The 20,882-nt window shown below is 39.2% G+C and overlaps 1 protein-coding gene across 2 annotated transcripts in view; it reads right to left on the bottom strand.

Moving 5' to 3' along the window:
- Positions 1-3,019: 3,019 nt before the first annotated feature.
- The window catches only part of SLC6A7 (solute carrier family 6 member 7), a 140,456-nt gene continuing 122,593 nt past the window's right edge, over positions 3,020-20,882 (bottom strand). For both annotated transcript variants that reach the window (XM_089682133.1, XM_089682132.1), the window contains exon 14: positions 3,020-5,814. In XM_089682133.1, the coding sequence (XP_089538259.1) occupies positions 5,738-5,814 (77 nt within the window). In that variant the 3' untranslated portion in view covers positions 3,020-5,737. The remainder of the gene's footprint in view (positions 5,815-20,882) is intronic.

Below are 20,882 nucleotides of genomic sequence, written 5' to 3'. Positions count from 1 at the left end.
GGCTTATTTGTGCTGTACTAAACCTTTCTACAATATACCTACCCACATACTGCTTTTTGGTTCGATGATTTACAGCACTGTTTCTTTTGCTGAAACCCTCCCACTGTGAGCTGTAGTGTCTAGGTGAGGGAGCATGTGAGACGCAAATGTAGGAGGATTTGGCTCAATCATGGAACGTATGAGGCATGTGCATCACATAGTAACAGGATTCAGTACCTGTTTGTAATATAGCTGCATTTAGCTATACTTTAATTTTTTCACAATGTCTATAGATACAGAGATTAAATGAAGGCTTGTTTAAATTGCTTTTGCTGCTTGTTCAGGATATGTACATTTCTTAATTATTGCACACAGTCAGGGCACAGGTTCACTTTAGGCCTAAACCCTTTAGAGGTATATCTCTAAAGCATTTATTCTGACATTCACCAAACATTCACTGATGGTAAATCTTCCTTGTGTACATGTTTTAGATGACCATGATTGATTCACAAGTGAATGTTTAGTGAAAAACATTTATTGCTTCATAACAATGCCCCTAACTTCCTATTCATTTAAAATAAAATGTATAGCATTATAGGGATACATTCTATATTATTATGGTAATAAATAATATTATGGCAATAAAAATACAACAATATCAATAAAAGCTTTGGCACCTATTTACAGTATGCCAAAATGAAATAATCCATTTTGTCCATCAACTGTCCCGTGGATACGTATGCTGGAGAGAAAAACAATCAAGAGTCTGATCATTCTTAATAATTGTGGAAAGCCACACACTTATTACTGCTGCTCGGTTCTTTAATTTGTAAATCCATAGATCCAGATAAACACTTTGACATGTTTCATATTTAGTCTGATTGATCTACCTGAAACCCTTGTTTATTGGTACCCATATCTGAAAGCTCTTGAAAAAGAAAATGCTTGCAGGGTCAGGAATACACAGGCTTGTTTGTAGCAAGGGGAAACTATATTGGTTTAGTGTCAATTATATTATAAAACTTACTTCCTTAAGTTTAGATGTCTTTACAGCAATGTTTTATGTTTGTTTTTATTATAAAATATATTTTATACAATGAAAGCACAGTAGTTGTCTCTTCATTTATGTCTGTTTAAAACCCTGGAACAAGCTAAAGCCAGCCTTACTTGGATTGAGATTCAATCCATGTATTGGCAAACTGATTGTACCCAGCCTATCTGATTTCTTTTGCATTTGATTACTGCCTGTGGCTATAGCTGCTGGCTGTAATCTATGTGTTCTGCCAGCCAGGAAGGCTTAAAGTCCCCCTCCCCCACCTTCCTCCTACCAGCAGAATGCAATAGCGCTGTGGGAGGCATTGCCCCATCAACACTGTGTTGATGAGGGAATCGAGCCATTTTCTTTCCTTCAACTCGTAGTGTAATCTATGGGTTGCCTGAAAGTAGAGAGGGGCAGAAGTCACTCTTCTAAATCATTCATGTGTCTAAATTTCACCTTCATCTACTGAGACCTGTAAACAAAAAGATTTTTTTTAAATAAAGGAGCTTACGAGAAGGTGAAAACATGTAAAAACCAAAAGAATAACTTGTTGGCTATGTGAGAAAATACAACATTTATATGCAATGCTTCATATTCACCTCACTAAAAATGTTTTAGTCCTGACCTAAATACTATGATAAATTACAAATCACTATATTGTCTTTATATTGCCTTTATTAGAATAATTGTGAATAACTGATTCTTGATAAAAGCTGATGGACTTACCAAATATGACTTGAGCATTCTGGCTTCCTGCAAAATAAATTTAGGTCCAAATTGTCCAGCTCTCTCTCATATCCTTGAAATGATTCTAAAGGTTGTAATTTTTTTTACATAACAAGCATGTTATACTTACCTGCTCTGTGCAATGGTTTTGCACAGGGCAACCTCAATGTTCTTCTATTTGGATCCGCTGGTGGCCCTACCTTTTCTCCCCTGCCAAGTACCCCCAAAAGCAAGCCTCCTGCAATGGGGGCACTTGAGCAGGCTCGCTCCCAAGCCAGGCTCCTGTGAATGGACATTGTCCATTCACAAACAGCACAGCTCGGACCTGCCCTGCCCCCTCTCTCTCCTCATTGTCTCACTGGCTGTGATTGACAGCAGCAGGAGCCAATGGCTCAGCCGATGAGGAGGGAGAGACCCGGGAGAGCTTCTGCTCTTGTGCACATCGCTGGATCAGGATCAAGCTCAAGTGAGTGGGGGGTGCTGAGGGAGGAGTTGCACACTGAAGGTTTTTTGCCTTCATGCATGAAGGTAAAACACCTTCCAGCTTTAGAACCACTTTAAACCTTTTATTTTGCATGTACATACAGTAGCTTGCTGAAAATATCACAGCACTCAGTACTCTCAAGAGCCCTCAGTCCTGATGAAAGCAGTGGGCTGGATCCTGGGAGGAGTTACACAAATATCAAAATGTCTTGATGGTCGGATGTCAGTTTATAGGAGTGTGAGTTCCTAGGCAGACTGCATTTAATGCAGACCATCAAGTTACGCCCATGAGTGACGATGAGCCGATGAGACGATGAACTCAAATCCAATTAATTAAAGGGGTGGGCCAGGGACAGACAGGATGAGGAGGAATGTGCTAGATGTTGCTGAATGTTCTCCAGCCAGAAAATAAAGCAAGCTGTATCAGATTTGCAGCACCTTCTATTGCACAATGTAAGAAACAGTGTGAAGTTAAACTGGAGTAAGCACTTTCAATACAGAAGAGGTGCCTGTACAACTGTACAAGACCAAAGATAAGGTGAGGGTTCAGCTTTAATTGCTAACTGACTACTTTTAATTTTCATTAACTTCAATGAAAGTCTGTGGATGATAACGCTTACTGGCACCCACCAAAACTTAAATATTTGTTTACAGTGAATTGAAAATTTTAAAATTATGAAATCTGTTTTCTGGTTGATTTCTACGAGCCACTGCATATCACTTTGCAATACCCTCTTACTATGGGGGGGGGGGGGGAAGTAGATGAAAGAACCACACATGTATTCAAATGCATACATTAAATAGCGTTTTTATTCCAAATACAATTTCCAATTTTGGCAATTAGTAATGAATTTAATTTTCATGTAGCTGGTGTTTTCTTCAAGTAGGGACACCTCCACCAACAATAGTATTACCGTGACAGGTCTCACAAGGCTGTAATCCATTACATATAGACCTGTAGCATTCTCCATACGTTCCTACAGTAGCTCCAATGGGTGAGTGAGACCACTGGAGTTGTTAACCTTCTCCCTAGCGGATACCCTCTGTATCAGGCTATGCTTGTCTGCAGCTTGAAATAACACCAAGCAAGGCTGTTTGGGGTCCATTATCAATTTGGAAGCTGCCATGCTCCAACAACATGCTCTTTATAAAAATAGGGAGTATATTGCTATTAAGGCCCTTTTTGGCCTGGCTAGAGTGCAATAATGAACACCTTTTGGCCATTGTAGGTGTTGACTTTTATTGCACACCTGAAATTCAGCTTTCAAGCTTGTGCTTGAATATTAGTGGAGAATATTACCATATATATATATATGACTGTCACAGGCTGACCAACTATCTTGTGGTTCCAGCAACACAATATAGATCAAGCAGATGACTCCCCACCTGTAATTCTCAGGGAAAACTGCCAGTTTAGGGCTTTTCTTTGTGTCAGAACTGCATTTCTCCCCATACAAGTCTATGGGAATGCAAACGCTAATTGACACAGCTTAGAATAAGGTCAAATGCAGGTCAGAAGAAGGACAAATGAACATGTGAATTAACTCAGAAGTGTTTCAAACTGATCTAATTTGCAAGCTGAATGCATCTAATGCAGGTTGCATACGCCCATCTACATAAATGGTAGAGCAACCATAGACTTGCTCCTCAGCAGGCACAATTCAGATATAGAAATTAATGGATGTGACGGACAGAAAATTAATACAGAAAATGCTACTACTTTAGTACACATCCCTGTAAAGTATGTATAGTGTATTGTTTCATCAAAAAGCCCTTAACTCCCAAACCATAATACATTCACATGAACCTAATATATACAGACTGAAGGGACTGGTGCTTTAACAACCAAAGTGTAACGTACCTATACACAAAAACAAAATATCCATGTATAAGCAGAGTCCTTTTCCTTATAGGGATAAAACTAAACTGTACCTGTAGTTCCACCAATTGGGTTGATTTACTAAAGAAGTAAAATATGGTAACTGTGTAAACTGAATTTTCATTTACCTTAGTGAATAAAAAGGAAGCTGCTCTGACTTCAATCATCCAATAATTTGTGAGCAAAAATCCTGTTTTTTAAATTATCCTTGACACTTGGGTATTCTTCCAAAATTAATTTTTACTTAGCTTCAGCTCATTCACTAAGTTAAGTGTAAATGCACTTTGCAAAGTAAGCACGCTCTACTTATTTAGCATATCTCCCCAACAGAACTTCATCCAAAAGAGAAAAAATGTAGGGTATGCTAAATTATTGTTGTTATCTAACTAATATTCTAGACTTTTAAAACGCATTCCCTGCTGTTTCTATCTAGGAATTTACCACTAGAAAATCTGCCTATACGCCACCACTTTCCTTTTTTTCTTATAGGGACATGCAAACCATAGCCATAATTATTAAAGGTCAAATTCAAGGCTGATCATTCAGGTTAAGCTGGTTGGTGACTAGCTGACCTGCCTGCAGTCTTCTTAGCTTTTTGCAGAATTCTATTGCAAGATAAGAATTTCAGGTGATTTGAGTGCTTCAAACTTATTTTCACTAAATTATCAATTTATTTATTATTTGTACATATACATAATCATACATGTATAAATACTTATTGGTCCATATAATAAGGGTGGCAGAATTAAACCAAGAACTAAGGCAAGGAGATATTGCTTGTGAAGAAGCAATATCCTGTTACTGATTTTAAAGTGAAACATCAGTAGTACAAAAAAATTTTTTTTTTCAATTTGGATGGAGTGAGTGTCAAACCCCTGCCAGGTTTTAAATGATATGTCCCCACTGAGCAGATTTATCTGTACTTCCTGTGTCAGTTCCATACATAAAGTGACAGGACTCCTGTCAAGAAGGTTGCAGGAGGTCCCTTCCCTATGAGTTCCTCCACCAAGGGGACATGCACAGTAATGGCTTTTAAAGATCAGAGCTGATCCTCCAGATAACAGTTAGCTTACAGCTAAATAGACACTGCATCTCAGACAATTGCATCTTTGACTACCTTTCTCACTGTTGGGTGAAGTTCTTTTGAAAATGTTAATTCTGAAGTAGTTTATGGCTTGCAAAATCTTCAGATCAACTGCTGCCTGTAGAAACAAACTCTTGGAAAATACACAAGGGAATATGGATTTATCCAAGCACAGGGACAAGACAGGGTCTCAGTGACATTACCTTAACAAAACAATTACAATGACAGTTCTGCACATAGTCCCACACATAGAACTAGCAACTGATACCATTTCTTAATGTTGAGCCTCCATTTAGAGGGCCTGGGTCGGACACAAGATTGAGAACAGCTTGGCCTTGTGTCAGGGAAGCATGTAAAAGCCCCTGGGAAGAAAGGAGGTCTATGTATTCTTCACAGTTTCATCTGCTTCCTCCTTTAACATCACATCATGGACTCCTCCTCTATTTCTTTGTCCACCTCAATGGCTGTATTTTCATAACTGGTGATTCCTCCGTATTTCCGCATGTGAACCATCAAAGGTTTTGGGGATTGGCTGCCTGCAAGGGTACTAACATACAAGCCTGTCCGGTTTTCTTCCAATGATGGACCCCAATCCATGGCAGGTCGACTGGCTTGGCGTATTCTCTGTGGTTAATGAAAACAACAATTAATAATGCTAAAATGTCAGCAAATCTCCATTGTTTTTCTGTGTGTATATACAGTAATCAGCATAAATGAGTAACAGATTTGTCAGGAAACCTTTATTTTTCTTTCAGAATCAACATTTTCTATGGGACACTATACTACAAAATATTCCCACAAAGGTGGGCCATTGATTGCAAAACAAGATTTGTTAATTTGCACACAAAAAGTGTTTTTCCCAACAAATTCATTCAAGACCATGTTGCAAAAAAGAATACACCCCAATGAATGTCTTAGGAGCAAAGCTAAATTTTAGGCAACAAAATCCTAATTAACAAGAATTCAACTACAGGTGAGTCTAACTATTCATTAAACAGGCGTCCAGCAGACAGTTGATCATAAAAGGGCGTTACTTAACAAAGAAAACCCCTTCCCATTTCATGCTGTCAGCAATGGCACCACATGGAAGAGAAATGTCACAAATAATTTCTTTACACATGAAAAGTGAAGGCTACAAGATCAGCAAAGCTTTACTGATCAGTCAGAATACTGTATCAAAAGTGATACAAAAAGTTAACAAAGATGGAACAGCAACCATCTCAAAGAGATGTCAAGGCTGTCCACAGAATTTAACATCTCGACAGGAGCATCTTCTGATGAGAAGGGTTGAAGAAAATCCCAATGCAAATTCACTGCAGTTGGTTAAAGAAATAGAAAGCCAAACTGGGGTGTTTGTTCCCCTGACACAATATACCTTGCTAGTGCCAAGAAAATATACCCCACACCATTACACCACCACCAGCCTGAACCATTGATACAAGGCAGGATGGATCCATGCTTTCATGTTTTTTTACTCTAAATTCTGACTCTACCATCTGAATGTTGCAGCAACCAGTCTGCCTATTCTCCTCTGACCTCTGACATCAACAAGCCATTTTTGTCCACACAACTATCTCTCACTGGATATTTTCTCTTTTTCGGACCATTCTCTGTAAACCCTAGAGATGGCTGTGCGTGTAAATCCCAGTAGATCAGCAGTTTTTGAAATACTCAGAACAGACCATCTGGCACCAACTACCATGCCACATTCAAAGTAACTTTAATCCCCTTTTTTCCCCATTCTGATGCTCGGTTTGAACTTCAGCAAGTCATCTTCCCTACATCTACATGCCTAAATGCATTGAGTTGCTCCCATGTGATTGGCTGATTAGCAATTTGTGTTACCAAGCAATTGAACAGGTGTACCTAATAAATATGGTAATTACTGGTCCTCCTACTGCAGGTACTTGCAAAAGATTAAAATGTAGCAGGCCAGACATAGGGAATTATAATCTATTTATTAGGTTTTAGATAAGTGATATACCTAGGTAACACGCATTTTCACAGGTAAATTTTTTTTATCAGTGTTTGTTAGGATTGTAAAAGCATTGTTTCTAGGTATAGGTTTGCAATTAAACTGCATATGTACATAGGGCCATTCATATCTGCTCACACACCAGATTCTCTGATTGAGTACAGTAGAGTCTTTGCTGTATCTAGGCTAAACACCCACAATGTTCCCAGTAGCCAGTGACCATGTGAACTTATTTTACTGAAAGTGTATCTGAAATAAAAAAATATATACATTTTAAAGAGAATCTCTCTTTAAAAAATGGGAAAAATTGCTGACACACCAGCAGCCGAAACACTTCTGAGTAGTGTCACAGCGTGCTGCTACCTCCCCCCTCACATATTGCTACTGGCCTTCTTTTCCAATGAGAGGAAGCCTCTCTGACTAATAGAAGTGTATAGGGTGCAAGCAAGAAGGGTCAAGCTTCAGTAGTACCCGAAATGGCTGAAGCTTTTCCTGTAAGGGGGCCCAGCATTTTACTGTACATTCTGCTGCAGGAATTCACACCTTTAGGTGCCTGCATTTTATACTTGCAGCAATTTAAATATTTTTATTAGGCTATATCCTCTTTAAATGTCAACACCTGCTCAGTAGAACTAAACTGTGACTGGCCTTTACATTACTGACAATTATATATAACAAGTTATGGTAAAAAAAATAGGATTATTTTTAACTTGTGCAAGGAGCACAAACCAGATTTTTTTTTTAAATGTTATTCTAATTTGTGTACTTTTCTTTCCAGATCATTAAGGCTGACTATTCAAACAGCCAGTTTCCTATAAGAGTGCCCAACCTTGTCCCCCTCTGCTTTCTGTTTCTTTGACAGCTTGTTAGAAAATAGGCCATGTCTTTTCACAAGCTCATTAGCCCCATTTTCTGCTATATCTTGCAAATGTGCTATTAAATATCATTCTGTATATACAGTCTTTATCCTTTAGAAACAAGCTTTCCTTTTTCAGAGAGAACCACATCTCAGCAATAGCAGTCTAAGCTAAAGCATTTTAATAATAATATAACTTGTAATACTAATAATAATAACAAGAATAACAAATTAAAGCAATGCTATTGCTGGTTAAAAAAAAGGCTTCCTCGCAATGACAGCGTCAGTACCCTTTCCACTTGTTTGTGCTGAAGACTGGACTGACTGGATCAGTCACTGGTCATAGGTGGGTGGTTGCATGGGTGGGTAGGGAGAAGTCCCTCCAGTCAATTGTACCCAATGGAGGATATCAGCGGTACATCCTCTTAGGGTTTGGTCTGCTACATTCCTGGTATGGCCTTGAGGTAGTTTCCAAACGTATACTTGGAATAGTACAAAAGAAGGAGCGCCCGATGTCCAAAATAATGCACTTTTGATGGTAGATTAGGAGGCATTTATTGAGAGTAACGACAAGTACATCAATCTAAAGCGTTTCGGGAGAAACGACTCTCCCTTTTTTTAGGGCTGTTGCTGCATGCTATTAAATGGGAAACATTCCTATGTCGGTTATATATTTTCCAGGTTTCCGAGGAGAAAATGACAGAGACAAAGGGTTTGCTGCTCCTGGAATAACAGCGGTGACGCTGTCATTTTTCCTCCGAAACCTGGAAAATATATAACCAACGTGGCAATTTTTCCCTTTTAATAACATGCAGCAACAGCCTTGAAGAAGGGAGAGTCTTTTCACCCGAAACACGTTGCTTGATATACTCTCAATACTCTCAATAAATGCCTCCTAATCTATCATCAAAAGTGCATTCTTTTGGACTTCGGGTGCTCCTTTTTTTCTACTATTCCATTCTAGTACCCTTTTCATGGTGCATGATGTCAGTCTCTGCTCTTTTTTTAATATAATCAACATTCTCCACTGTTTTTAAAGGCTACACTTGCTGAAAAATCTGCAGCGTCCAACACCCCTGGGGGTATCAGATGTCTGCTCCTGCAATCTGTGGTTCCTTCCTCTGACCCCTGCAACCAAACAGGACACAGTAATGATGTATGGGTGTGCAGAAGAAACCACAGCAGGGGACCAGGCATTTAGCACCCAGAAGTGGATTCAATGCACAAGCCAATGATGCAGTGTTTAAGACTGTGCACACAGTGGTAAGGGTAAGTGTTAGCCTTCTTTAAAATCTTTACTATTGACTGAGTCATTCAGCTATAAACAAAAATGATAAAAAATCAGTATTACTTGAAACGTAACAGATTGAACACATAATAAAAGCTAAAAGAGCTGTACAAGGAACCCAGCAGGTCCTTTTGCTGCATGCTGCTATATAAAACTATGGTTGGGGGTGGGGATACAACACCAGTCACCCACTACAAGGAGAAAGAGCAACAGTGACTGGTCTTTATGACAGAATAGGAGACAAATAAAAAAAATCCCTTTTTTTGTTTCCTGCACTTCCACTGCAGTGCTCTATGTTGGCATTGACATTGAGTAACAGCCACACCACTCATCACAAGTGTTCTTTGGTCTGTTACCGAGTGAGGATTACTGAGTGCAGCAAGTCTAACCCTGGTGCCTATTATACTGCAGAGATATATTCAAACAACACAACTGCTGAAACAGGAAAGTGGTGGTAGGACTATGAAATGAAGGTTAGGAGGAGGGTGGCATAGCATACTCTTATCTGGTCACTAGGTGGCATTCCTGTAAAAACTATATAAAGTAGGGGGGGGGCATAGGGCTGGAGTAGGAGTCAACAAGAAGAGAGGTAGCAGCTTCTGGCTGCTTCGATTGTGGGACTGGTCGGAGCCTGTACAGTCATCATTTAGCCTCACCCATGGGAGGTATTCCCCATGTGGCCCCTAAGTGAAGAACTGGGGCAGGAGTGGTGCGACTGTTAAAAGGGGAAGTGCTGAGAAACCACCGCTGAAGTGTCTCTACTGTAATGTCCTGCTAAGAATTCTGAAGTGTTATTATTACTTCAATGAAGTTATCAAGTAAAGTTCCAAAAACTCATCAGACTGGTGTCTTCCTCTAAGCCCTATCCAGAAAGAACCTGGTTCTGCTTGGAAGACAGTGGGCAAGCATGTTGTGTGAAGACTGAATTGTATGTTATTATAAATCCTATCAGAGTGGGGTCCACAAAGACACAGGGGCAGAACTTTGGCCAATCTGTGATGCCCAGTGGGGTCATGCTGTGCTCGTGTTGGGTTGCACCTGCTAACAGGTTGTTCGCAGACTATCTTTCTAAATGCATATCCATTTCTGTGACTTTAACTGGGACTATCCATTTTGAGATAAAGTTCTGCTTATTGGGAACTGTCTAGTGCTTTCATTGGGAATTGAGAGTGTCAGAAGGGAAACAGCTACCGCTAAGCCTCTAAAGCTCCGTAACACCAGTGTCTTGGGTAAAATATTGGGTAACAATATTGGCACAATGTATTTATAATTGATATCAGTGTTTGCTTGCTGGCTTTGTATATGCTATTGTCAGCACTCCTGCAACAAAGTCCTGGCCCTGGTCCGTGTAGTTAGAACCCTGACAGCAGTCTCTGGCAAATAAGACAACAGCTCTTTTTATAGTTCCTTATAGTTCTTGTTATAAATCACCACCAAAGGGGTGTATTCCTTTAGTGCATAGGTGCTCCACCTGTGGCCCTCCAGATATTGCGGAACTACTAATCCCATAAGTCACTGCAAGGCTGACAGTTACAAGCATGACTGCCAAAGTCAGAGACATGGGAATTATAGTTCTGCACCAGATGGAGGGCCACAGGTTGAGCATCATGATTTAGGGGTTAAGTATTTCAAAAACAGGGGTTCTATTCCCCAGTGGAAAATGGTATCATCTCAAAAAAATGTGTCCACATCCACGGCCTGTCAAAGTCTACAATCAAGAGAAGACTTCACGGTGGCAAATACAGAGGGTTCACCACAAGGTGCAAACCATTCATAAGCCTTAAGAATAGAAAAGCCAGATTAGACTTTGCCAAAAATCATCTAAAAAAGCCAGACCAGTTCTGGAAAAGCATTCTTTGGACAGATGAAACTAAGATTATCCTATACCAGAATGACAGGAAGAAAAAAGTGTGGAGAAGGCTTGGAACAGCTCATGATGCAAAGCACACAACGTCATCTGTAAAAAATTGTGGAGGTAGTGTGATGGCATGGGCAAGCATGGCTTCCAGTGGCACTCGGTCATTGGTGTTTACTGATGATGTGACAGAAGACAGAAGCAGCCGGATGAATTCTGCAGTGTTTAGAGATATACTGTCAGCCCAGATTTAGCCAAATGCAGCAAGTTGATTGGATGGTGCTTCACAGTAAAGATGGGCAATGATGCAAAACACACTGCAAAAGCAACCCAGGAGCTTTTGAAGGAAAATAAGTGGAATATTCTGTCAATCACCTGATCTCAACCCAATGGAGCATGCATTTGACTTGCTGAAGACAAAACTAACGGCAGAAAGACCACAAACAAAGAACAACTGAAGACAGCTGCAGTTAGAACCTGACAAAGCATCAGAAAGGAGGAAACCCATTTGTTAGTATAACCATGAGTTCCAGACTTCAGACAGTCATTGCCAGTAAAGGATTCTCAATAAAATATTAAAAATGAACATTTTATTTATGATTATATTCATTTGTCCAATTAAATTTGAGCCCCTGGAAATGGAGGGACTCTGTATAAAAATGGTTGCAGTTCCTCAAATTTGCTCTTGATATTTATGTTCAACCCCTTGAATTAAAGCTGAAAGTCTGCACTTCAAATTCATTTGGATTGTTTCATTTTAATTTATTCTGGTGGCATACAGAGCCAAAAGTATAAAAATTGTGCTTGTGTCCAAATATATATGGACCTAACTGTACATATACATTACACTGGTCTGTGATAAACCATTGACAGATATACAGTTTCCACTGAATATATTACATTTTGCAATAAGCTTCATCAGGGAGATACAGTAAGTAGGAAAAATCTGTAATGTAAACAACAAATAGAAATCAAATATCGGCATAACCTTTACATCTGATTAACACTATATATTTACAGTACACTTATGTTCTGTGCATGCGTCAAAGAACAAGATACCATCTCTATCCTATCTATTCAGTGGAAATTGCATGTCTGTTAATGGTTCATTACAACTGACTAGTGTAATAATATGTGTATGCAGCTTGTCTAGAAACAGAGAACGATTTAGGACACAGTGCTGTAGGGCTTTTTGTGTCTCCACTGGACTTCAGCTGAATGGGTTAACACTACCTCGCCTCCATCCACCAGGGGGAGCTGACAAGCAGAAGGAGCTCAAAAGACTTGATGGTTGGCAGCATTGAATCATGGGAGATGAATTTCATGAAAGAAACTTTACTATGGCAGTTAGTGGACTATTGGACTACAATTCCCAATGCATGCTGGGTATAAAGCGAGGGAGAGCTATATTTTCACAGGCTGAATACTGAGGAATTTTTTTTTTGTTGCGAGGAGAATGAAGTGTGCACATTACTACTCCTGTGTGCACATGAAACTGCTACAAGCCTGCGGCTATGTGAGCTGACATCTGAACAGCGGGACCCATGTTGCTGTATCGCTGGGACTGGCGAGAGGACACTGCTGCCGTTAATCTGGTGCTGCTAGTGGAGATTGATCACATAGGCACTGTCCATCTAACTAGAAGCCTTATTTACTGCATGCACACTTTACTGGGACAGTGGGACTGTATTCATGGACACCACCATAAAGACTGGACCCCAATGCTAGCTGGCTGAAAAACTAAGGCTGAAGACTGCTCACTCAGCTAGCTGCTTCACAAGAACTTTGCTTATTGTTCATAGTGAGAGGTAACTCCTTGGAGAATTTTACATGTCATCCCTGCCATTCACATAGAGTCACTCTAAAGTGGATATAGCCTACTGTTTATAGAGGAGTTATTGCAGTATTGATTATCATTGCTGTTATTGTTTGGATTACCAGGTTTACTCTAATTTAGCTGCATAGAAATCTATTCTATGCTGCTATAGCCTAGCGAACATATAGTCTAGTGAACTGTGACTGACCTAATCCTTTACTCACTTTTTTATGTGCATACTGCTATTTACTGCAACCCATGATGATATTGGGTTCATTTACCACTAACCAGTCTGATGTTTGCTTTTTAATACTGAACCTTAGTTGTGAGCACGTTATCAAAATTTGTGCTCCCAGTAGCAGTGACACATCCTAGTGTGTCAGAGGTTATTCTCAGTGTCGAGGCAGAAGAACAGAGAACCCAATCTACCAAGCGGCTCCTGGGGGGGTAGTGCTACATGTATGTATGCAAATGCTGACATTGTGGCAGTATACCTTCAGCTTTTTGTTGATAATTGTTTTATTTTGAATAATATATTTAGTTTTAAATAAAGGCGTTTTTATTTAGTTTTCTAAGGCACCTTGGAAGTCCAATTTTTTTGTATCTTGGTTCTATTTGGCTTGCCCAGGGGTTGTATACACTCTGCTTCCACAAGGGCAGCACAGTGGCTAAATGGTTAGCACTTCCACCTCGCAGTGCCAGGGTCGTTGGTTCGAATCCCAACCATGGCACCACCTGCCTGGGGTTTGCATGTTCTCCCTGTGCCTCCATGTGTTTCCTCCCCCACTCCAAAGACATGCTGGTAGGTTAACCACCTCCACACCACCCTATAGCAGAAATACCGATACAGGGTGGCACAGGTGCACAAAATCATGTATACATATGTGATTTTGCAGTTCCAGATAGTGGGCGCGCTCCGCAGTTCGTGGCTTCAGCTGTCAATCACCAGGTCCTGGCCGGTGATTCCCCGCCAGCACCTGGCAATCTCCGAGTATTAACGATGGAGAAGAGAACTGTATGTAAACAACAGTGATCTCTCCCCTATCAGCTCCTGCACACTGCTTTGTATGGTTCTGCGTAGCAGAGCCATACAAAGCAGTGTGCTTACAGTGTAAAGCACGCACACAGTATAACAGTACACAGTTAACCCTTTGATCGCTCCACATGTTAACCCCTTCCTGCCCAGTGCCATTAGGACAGTGTCAGTGCTTTTTATTAGCACTGATCACTGTATTGGTGTCACTGGGGATGTCAGCGACACCAACTCAGTTCCCCCCAGTGTCAGAATGCCCCCCGCAGTCCCGCTACAAGTCACTGATCACTGCCATTACTAGTAAAAAAAATAATGAAAAAAAAAATTCAAGTATATATACCACCATTTGTGCTATAACTTTCATGTAAACCAATTAATTTACACGTATTGGTATTTTTTTTTTTAGCAAAGACATGGAGCATGAACATAGTCTAAATTTATGACAAAATTTGATTTTTTTAATTCTTTTACTGACCATGTTTAATATCAAAAAGTCAAAACTATATATTTTTTAAAAAATTGTCGGTATTTTTTTGTTTATATCGAAAACAATTAAAAATGCAGAGGCGTTAAAATACCACTGAAAGAAAGCTCTATTTGTGGAAAAAAAAGGGTGTATATTTCATTTGGGTGCAGCGTTGCGTGATCGCGCAATTGTCAGTTAAAATAATGCAGTGCCGTAACGCACAAAATGGCCTGGTCATGAAGGGGGGTAAATCCTCTGGAGGGCAAGTGGTTAATTGGTTCCTGTCTAAATTGGCCCTAGTATGTGTATGTATAAATGTGAGTTAGGGACCTTAGATAGGCACTGATATGACTGTACAATATATATGTAAAGAGCTGCATAAATTGACGACACTATATAAGTACCTGTAATAAATAAATAATAAGTACATCCAATGAAAGTCACTTTTTAATCGACTTTAAGATGGCCATGATCTCATACAATGCGGGGCATGCCCATCCAGTGCTGCCTTATGTCTTTTCTCCCTATGCAATTTAACCCAGCTGAGTTGCCTGTGACTATGTAATGCTTTACTTGGGGGAAGAGAGTGTCTCAAGTGAAATAGCTTCTGCTGTGCGTTTTCTCTTTAGAGAGCCCTTAATGCTCTGTGACACCAGTGTCTTGGGTAAAATAAAATTATTATTATTATTATTATTATACAGGACTTATATAGCGCCGACAGTTTGCTCAGCACTTAACATTATGGAGGTAGACAGTACAGTAACAATACAGTTCAATACAAGAGGGATTAGAGGGCCCTGCTCCTTGGAGCTTACAATCTAGGAGGGAGGAGATAGTGGTACAAAAGGTAGTTAGCTGTGGGGGATGGAGTGGTTGGAAGAGTAGAGGATTCCAGTATTAGCTGGGGTCGGTGTAGGATTCCCTGATGAGATGGGTTTCAGAGTGTGCCTAAAAGTGAGCAGAGTAGGCGATAGTCTGATAGATTGGGGTAGGGAGTTCCAGAGGATGGGAGAAGCCCGTGAGAAATCCTGGAGATGAGCATGGGAGGAGGAGACAAGGGAGCTAGAGAGTAGGAGGTCTTTCGAGGAGCGGAGAGTACGGTTTGGGTGGTATTTAGAGACGAGATCGGTGATGTAATTTGGGGCAGTGTTATGAACGGCTTTATACGTCAGTGTTAGTGTTTTGAATTTTATCCGTTGGGCAATTGGAAGCCAGTGGAGGGATTGCCAGAGAGGGGTGGCAGATACAGAATGGTTAGTAAGGGGAATGAGTCTGGCAGCAGCATTCATGATGGACTGAAGTGGGGATAGCCTGCGATGAGGTAGGCCAGTGAGGAGGGAGTTACAGTAGTCAAGGCGTGATATAATAATGTAACAATATTGGCACAATACAACTACATTCACGCTAGTGCAAACTGTAGCGGCAGGAATTTTCAGCCTTGATCGCCCATGTGAATGTTGCCTAAATCAGACCAGTATTTGTTTACTGTCCACTGTCAGCACTTCTGCAACAAAGTCCTGGTCTGTAATGTAGGAACCCTGACTGGCAAATAAGCCAGCAGCTCTGTTTATAAATCTAAAGTAAGCGGTGTCTGGCAGCAACTAAAGCCAACAGTGCATCCCCTTTCACCCTATGCCCCGTACACGCGATAAGAAAATCGTACGAAAAATTTTGCAGAACCACTGATCGAACGATTTTCTCTTCATTGATGACCAGGATGTTTTAACCGATAATGATATTGTGAACGAAAAAATCCGGTTTAACAACAGTGAAAAATGTTGTCGTTTCGCATACGAACGACCGATTTTCTATGCGGTGGTGTGACAGTCGTACGAAAAAAATCTATCAAGCGCTATCACGCATGAGCGGAAACAGAAGATAACCCAGATATTTATGTCCAAGGAATCTTCATAAATACCAACAAAAAATCCAAATGTTAAAAGCAGATTGGCCTAATGAGATAAAGAAACCAGAATTCTGAATATTCTATTTTTATGTATCACTATTTATGTACATAGGTAATGTAATAAACTATATTACACTCAGTGCTGGTAATTGTTGTGTATATCGCTTGTTCTGGCCGGAAGGGCGTGGCTACAAGGTCACATGCACACTGCATCACTTCCACTTATACGGAAGACGTCAAAACTACGTATTGCCCGATGAACGATTTTTTTAGATTGGTTAATGTGGGCCATGATTTCGACCAACGAACGAACGCCTCGATCGGTCGAATTTCTAATAATTTATTCCCACCTTTAGTTATTCGTCTTCTGTTAAATAGACAATATTAGACAAAGCAGAAAAGAATCCTGGACCTTTTTTCCATCACTGTTTTATTTAAGTTTTTATGTCATAGCAGAGAGCTCAAAATACACAAGTGGGATTATTTGATAACTGGCAAAATCAATTATACGTAGTAACCCAAGCAATCAATGTTAGAATGAAGCTTCTAACAGGCATTCATTTTTTTTTGCCTATTTTGATACATTTGTTTTAATCACTTGCAGCCTCCTGGGGCTGGTGGTGTATGGCGTGATGCCAGCGTGAAATGTGTACCTGGCCAGTGACTTTTCCCTGACCCAGCAGCATCCACTTAACACATAACCCTTTCCTACCTGAACAATTAACAACTACAGTGAATCTGTCATTTTGCCCATTCAGGAAAAGAACAGAGCATGTACCGTATTTATTAATACAAAGAATGACTAGCTAAAGAAAAAAAAAAAAGGTTAAATGTACCTGTGGTAAAACTCCATTTTAAATATTTAAAGACCTTTTCTTTAATTTTTTTAAAGTATATGTAAACTCTAACAATTAACTTCTCTTATTTGTTCTCTTTTGGTATGTTTAAAGTGTTACTAAACCCACAACAGTAAAATCAGTCTGTATATGCAGTAAAGCATGCTTAAAATACTCACTGTGAAACCTAAGGGGTTAATGCTCTGCATTGTTTAAAAATACTCTTTGATCCTGACTTCTCTGATCCTCCCCCTTTTCCAGTGTCCCCCTCTTATTTCCTAATAAGACATATTGTGAGGAGACATCTGCACATGCTCAGTTTGGTGTGTATTGCTAGAGAGTTTTTTTAATTTTCTTCGGAGAGTGCATGTGATCAGTACAGAGTCAATCAGCACTGTCCAGACAGAGGTCAGGGGTTCTCCATCCTCCTAGAGAAAATATATTTAGACAAGTGCTCCACAGGATGCGAGTATATCGCATCCAAAATGCAGACCATATCTACCAAACACAATCTTAATGAGTCAAAATACTAATACGTGAAAAATATATAAAATATAAAATATATATCAAGTGCAACAATTATATTTTACATCTCATCAAATATATATCATATATCCATAACCACTAATATATGAGTGACAATGTGTCCATCATGCAATATCACTATGTTTAAACGTCCATATATAAATGTGCAAAAATAAGTCCTTCTTGTTATCTTTATAAATATTCGTGTTTTTAAACACCAGCACACTGTGTCAAATCCACCTCCGGACAAATTGAGTGAACTCACCAGAGCTCCATGCTGGTAATGCTATAAACCAGCAAATAACCAGTGGCTCTGGAAGCAATGATCTGCAGGAATGCTGATAGCATCTACAACTTTGTGGATGAATCCTCGTATACATATAACACCATATGAAAGGAAAGGAAGAGGAAGCATCATAGCGTAAAACCATTAAGATAATTTTATCCCATTAAAAATCATAAGCCGCACTCACAAAGTAAAGTGTCATAGCCGATACCAGCAATAACAGCATGTGTAAAACAATCGGATCAGCTCCAGGCTCACCAAACACTGGCAGCTCACCCGTGCGTGGTGACGTCACCCCCAAGGCCCCACCCTACGCGTTTTGTCATTCGACGTCCTCCAGGAGCGGCAGGACGTGCGTCACCATTACCATACAATTTATACCCCGAACCAATAAAAACATACAATATACAAATCAATATACAATCTCCTAGATTGTAAGCTCGAAAGAGCAGGGCCCTCGATCCCCTCATGTTTTGCATTGTATTGGTATTGTTCTGTCACATGTTCTGTCCCCCTTTGTAATGTACAGCGCTTAACGAACTATTGGGGCTTTATAAATACTGTATAATAATAGCATGATAGATCTATATTGGTCTCTATTAGATTGTTATTCCAACAGGCTAAAAATGGCAAACAAACATATAACCCCCTTATTCATGTTCGTTCATCTCTTAAAGGGACAACCCCCATTAAAGGGTAACTCCTCACTCTTGTATTTACCCATCAAAAATCTGTCAAAAAACAGGTCAGATCAAAATCAATATTTAACCCTTTTGGTTGTAACATATCCAGTTCATATACCGAGTGAGTTTCTCTTTTTGATACCTCTTTTATCATATCTGTACCTCTCCAATGATACTTAATTTTTTCAATCCCATAAAAAGTCAGTAAACTTGGGTACTTATTATGTCTTAGTTTAAAATGTCTAGAGACACTATATTTCTCAAAGCTGTTTTTAATATTGTTAATATGTTTACCTATTCTTGTGAATACATGACCACATGAAGAATCACAGGAAATAAGGGACTTTATATTATATTCTTTTTTGTAGACACAGATGTAAAATAATTTCTTTTTTTTTTAAATCTTTTTTTGTAATTCTGCATGCTTTGCATCTATTACACTTGTGAAAGCCTTCCAACCCCAAGAACATATTTATGGATTTTGGTGGAATGACAACATTATTTATCACATTTGTTGTCAAAGATCTATTTTTCCTATAAATAAACTTCAGATGTTCAGGGATGATGTTGCTTAAAATATTATCTTTTTGTTAAATGGGCCAATATTTTTTAAAAATCTTTTCCACATCTTTATATTGTACATTATAATCAGTCACAAAACCCACTCTGTCAAAAGTTGTTTTTTTCTTGTTTTTATCGATCAAAAAAATCCCTTTATTTTTCCAAAAAGGATCTTTTATATCCTTTTTCTTTAAATCGTTTTATCAATAAATCAGTTTAATCTTTGAAATCTATATCTTCATCACAATTCCTCTTAATTCTCGGGAACTGGATTCTAGGAGTACTACATATCGATGATGACAACTCAAGGTGGGTATAAAACTGTTTCTGTCTATATCTTTAAAGAAAGATTTGGTCTTTATAATACCATCTTGTTTGAACAGAGTAAGATCCAGAAAATTAACCCGTTGTGTGTCACTGACTACTGTAAATTTTAAACCATATAAATTACTATTTATTTTACAAATAAATTAATTAAGCTCATTATGTGTACCCCTCCAAAAAATGACAATATCGTCAATGTATCTTTTATCTTTTCTGCCCATTTATCATATATGTTCTCCTTCCATTTTGCCATTACTAAATTTGCCACACTGGGAGCATACTTGGCTCCCATCACAACTCCTTTACATTGTTGGAAAAAAGAGTTATTATACCAGAAAAAAATATTGGTCATGGCAAACTCCAACAATTCCACAATAAACTCTCTTTGTTGTTTCTTCAAATCAGCTTTCTCTTTCGATGCCCATTTTATAGCTTCTACACCAACCCTCTGATCTATACTCATGTATAGTGATTCTATGTCGACTGTTACTAATAGACAATCCTCAAGATCTGTTTGTGATTTTAATAATTTAATTAATTCTCCACTATCCTTTAAAAAAGCTCTGTTCTTCATCACTATCTCTTGTAAAAAGAAATCTATATATTCTCCAATTCTTACAAACAGAGAATTAATGCCACTCACAATTGGTCTTCCTGGGGGTCTTATTTTATAACTATAACTGCTAATGATAAAAGGTATTTAGCAGTTTATATTTACAAAAATAATTGTATTTCCATGTTGTGTGTACTGTGGGAGACCAGATATAGTGAATGCAGGGCCCTGGGTTTAGTAGCACCTTAATATACACTGCTCAAAAAAATTAAAGGAAAACACATCAGAGCTCAATGGGGAAAAATATCATGATGGATATCTATACTGATATGGACTGGGTAATGTGTTATGAATGTAAGGATATCCCATCGTTTGATGGAAATGAAAATGATCAACCTACAGAGGACTGAATTCAAAGACACCCCGAAAATCAAAGTGAAAAAATGATGCAGCAGGTTTGTCCATTTTGCTGAAATTTCATTGCAGCAACTCAAAATGGTACTCAGTAGTTTGTATGGCCCCCACGTGCTTGTATGCATGCCTGACAACATCGGGGGCATGCTCCTAATGAGATGACGGATGGTGTCCTGGGGTATTTCCTCCCAGATCCGGACCAGGGCATCACTGAGCTCTGAACACTGAGGTGTTCTATTGGATTTAGGTCAGATGAGCGTGGGGGCCATTCATTGGTATCAATTCTTTCATCCTCCAAGAACTGCCTACATATTC

This window comes from Staurois parvus, unplaced genomic scaffold (assembly GCF_062004578.1).
Source record: "Staurois parvus isolate SC_StPar_1 unplaced genomic scaffold, SC_StPar_1.0 ptg000286l, whole genome shotgun sequence".
Taxonomy (NCBI): domain Eukaryota; kingdom Metazoa; phylum Chordata; class Amphibia; order Anura; family Ranidae; genus Staurois; species Staurois parvus.
Note: the sequence above shows the minus strand (reverse complement) of the source record. Positions and strands in the feature narration are given on the sequence as shown.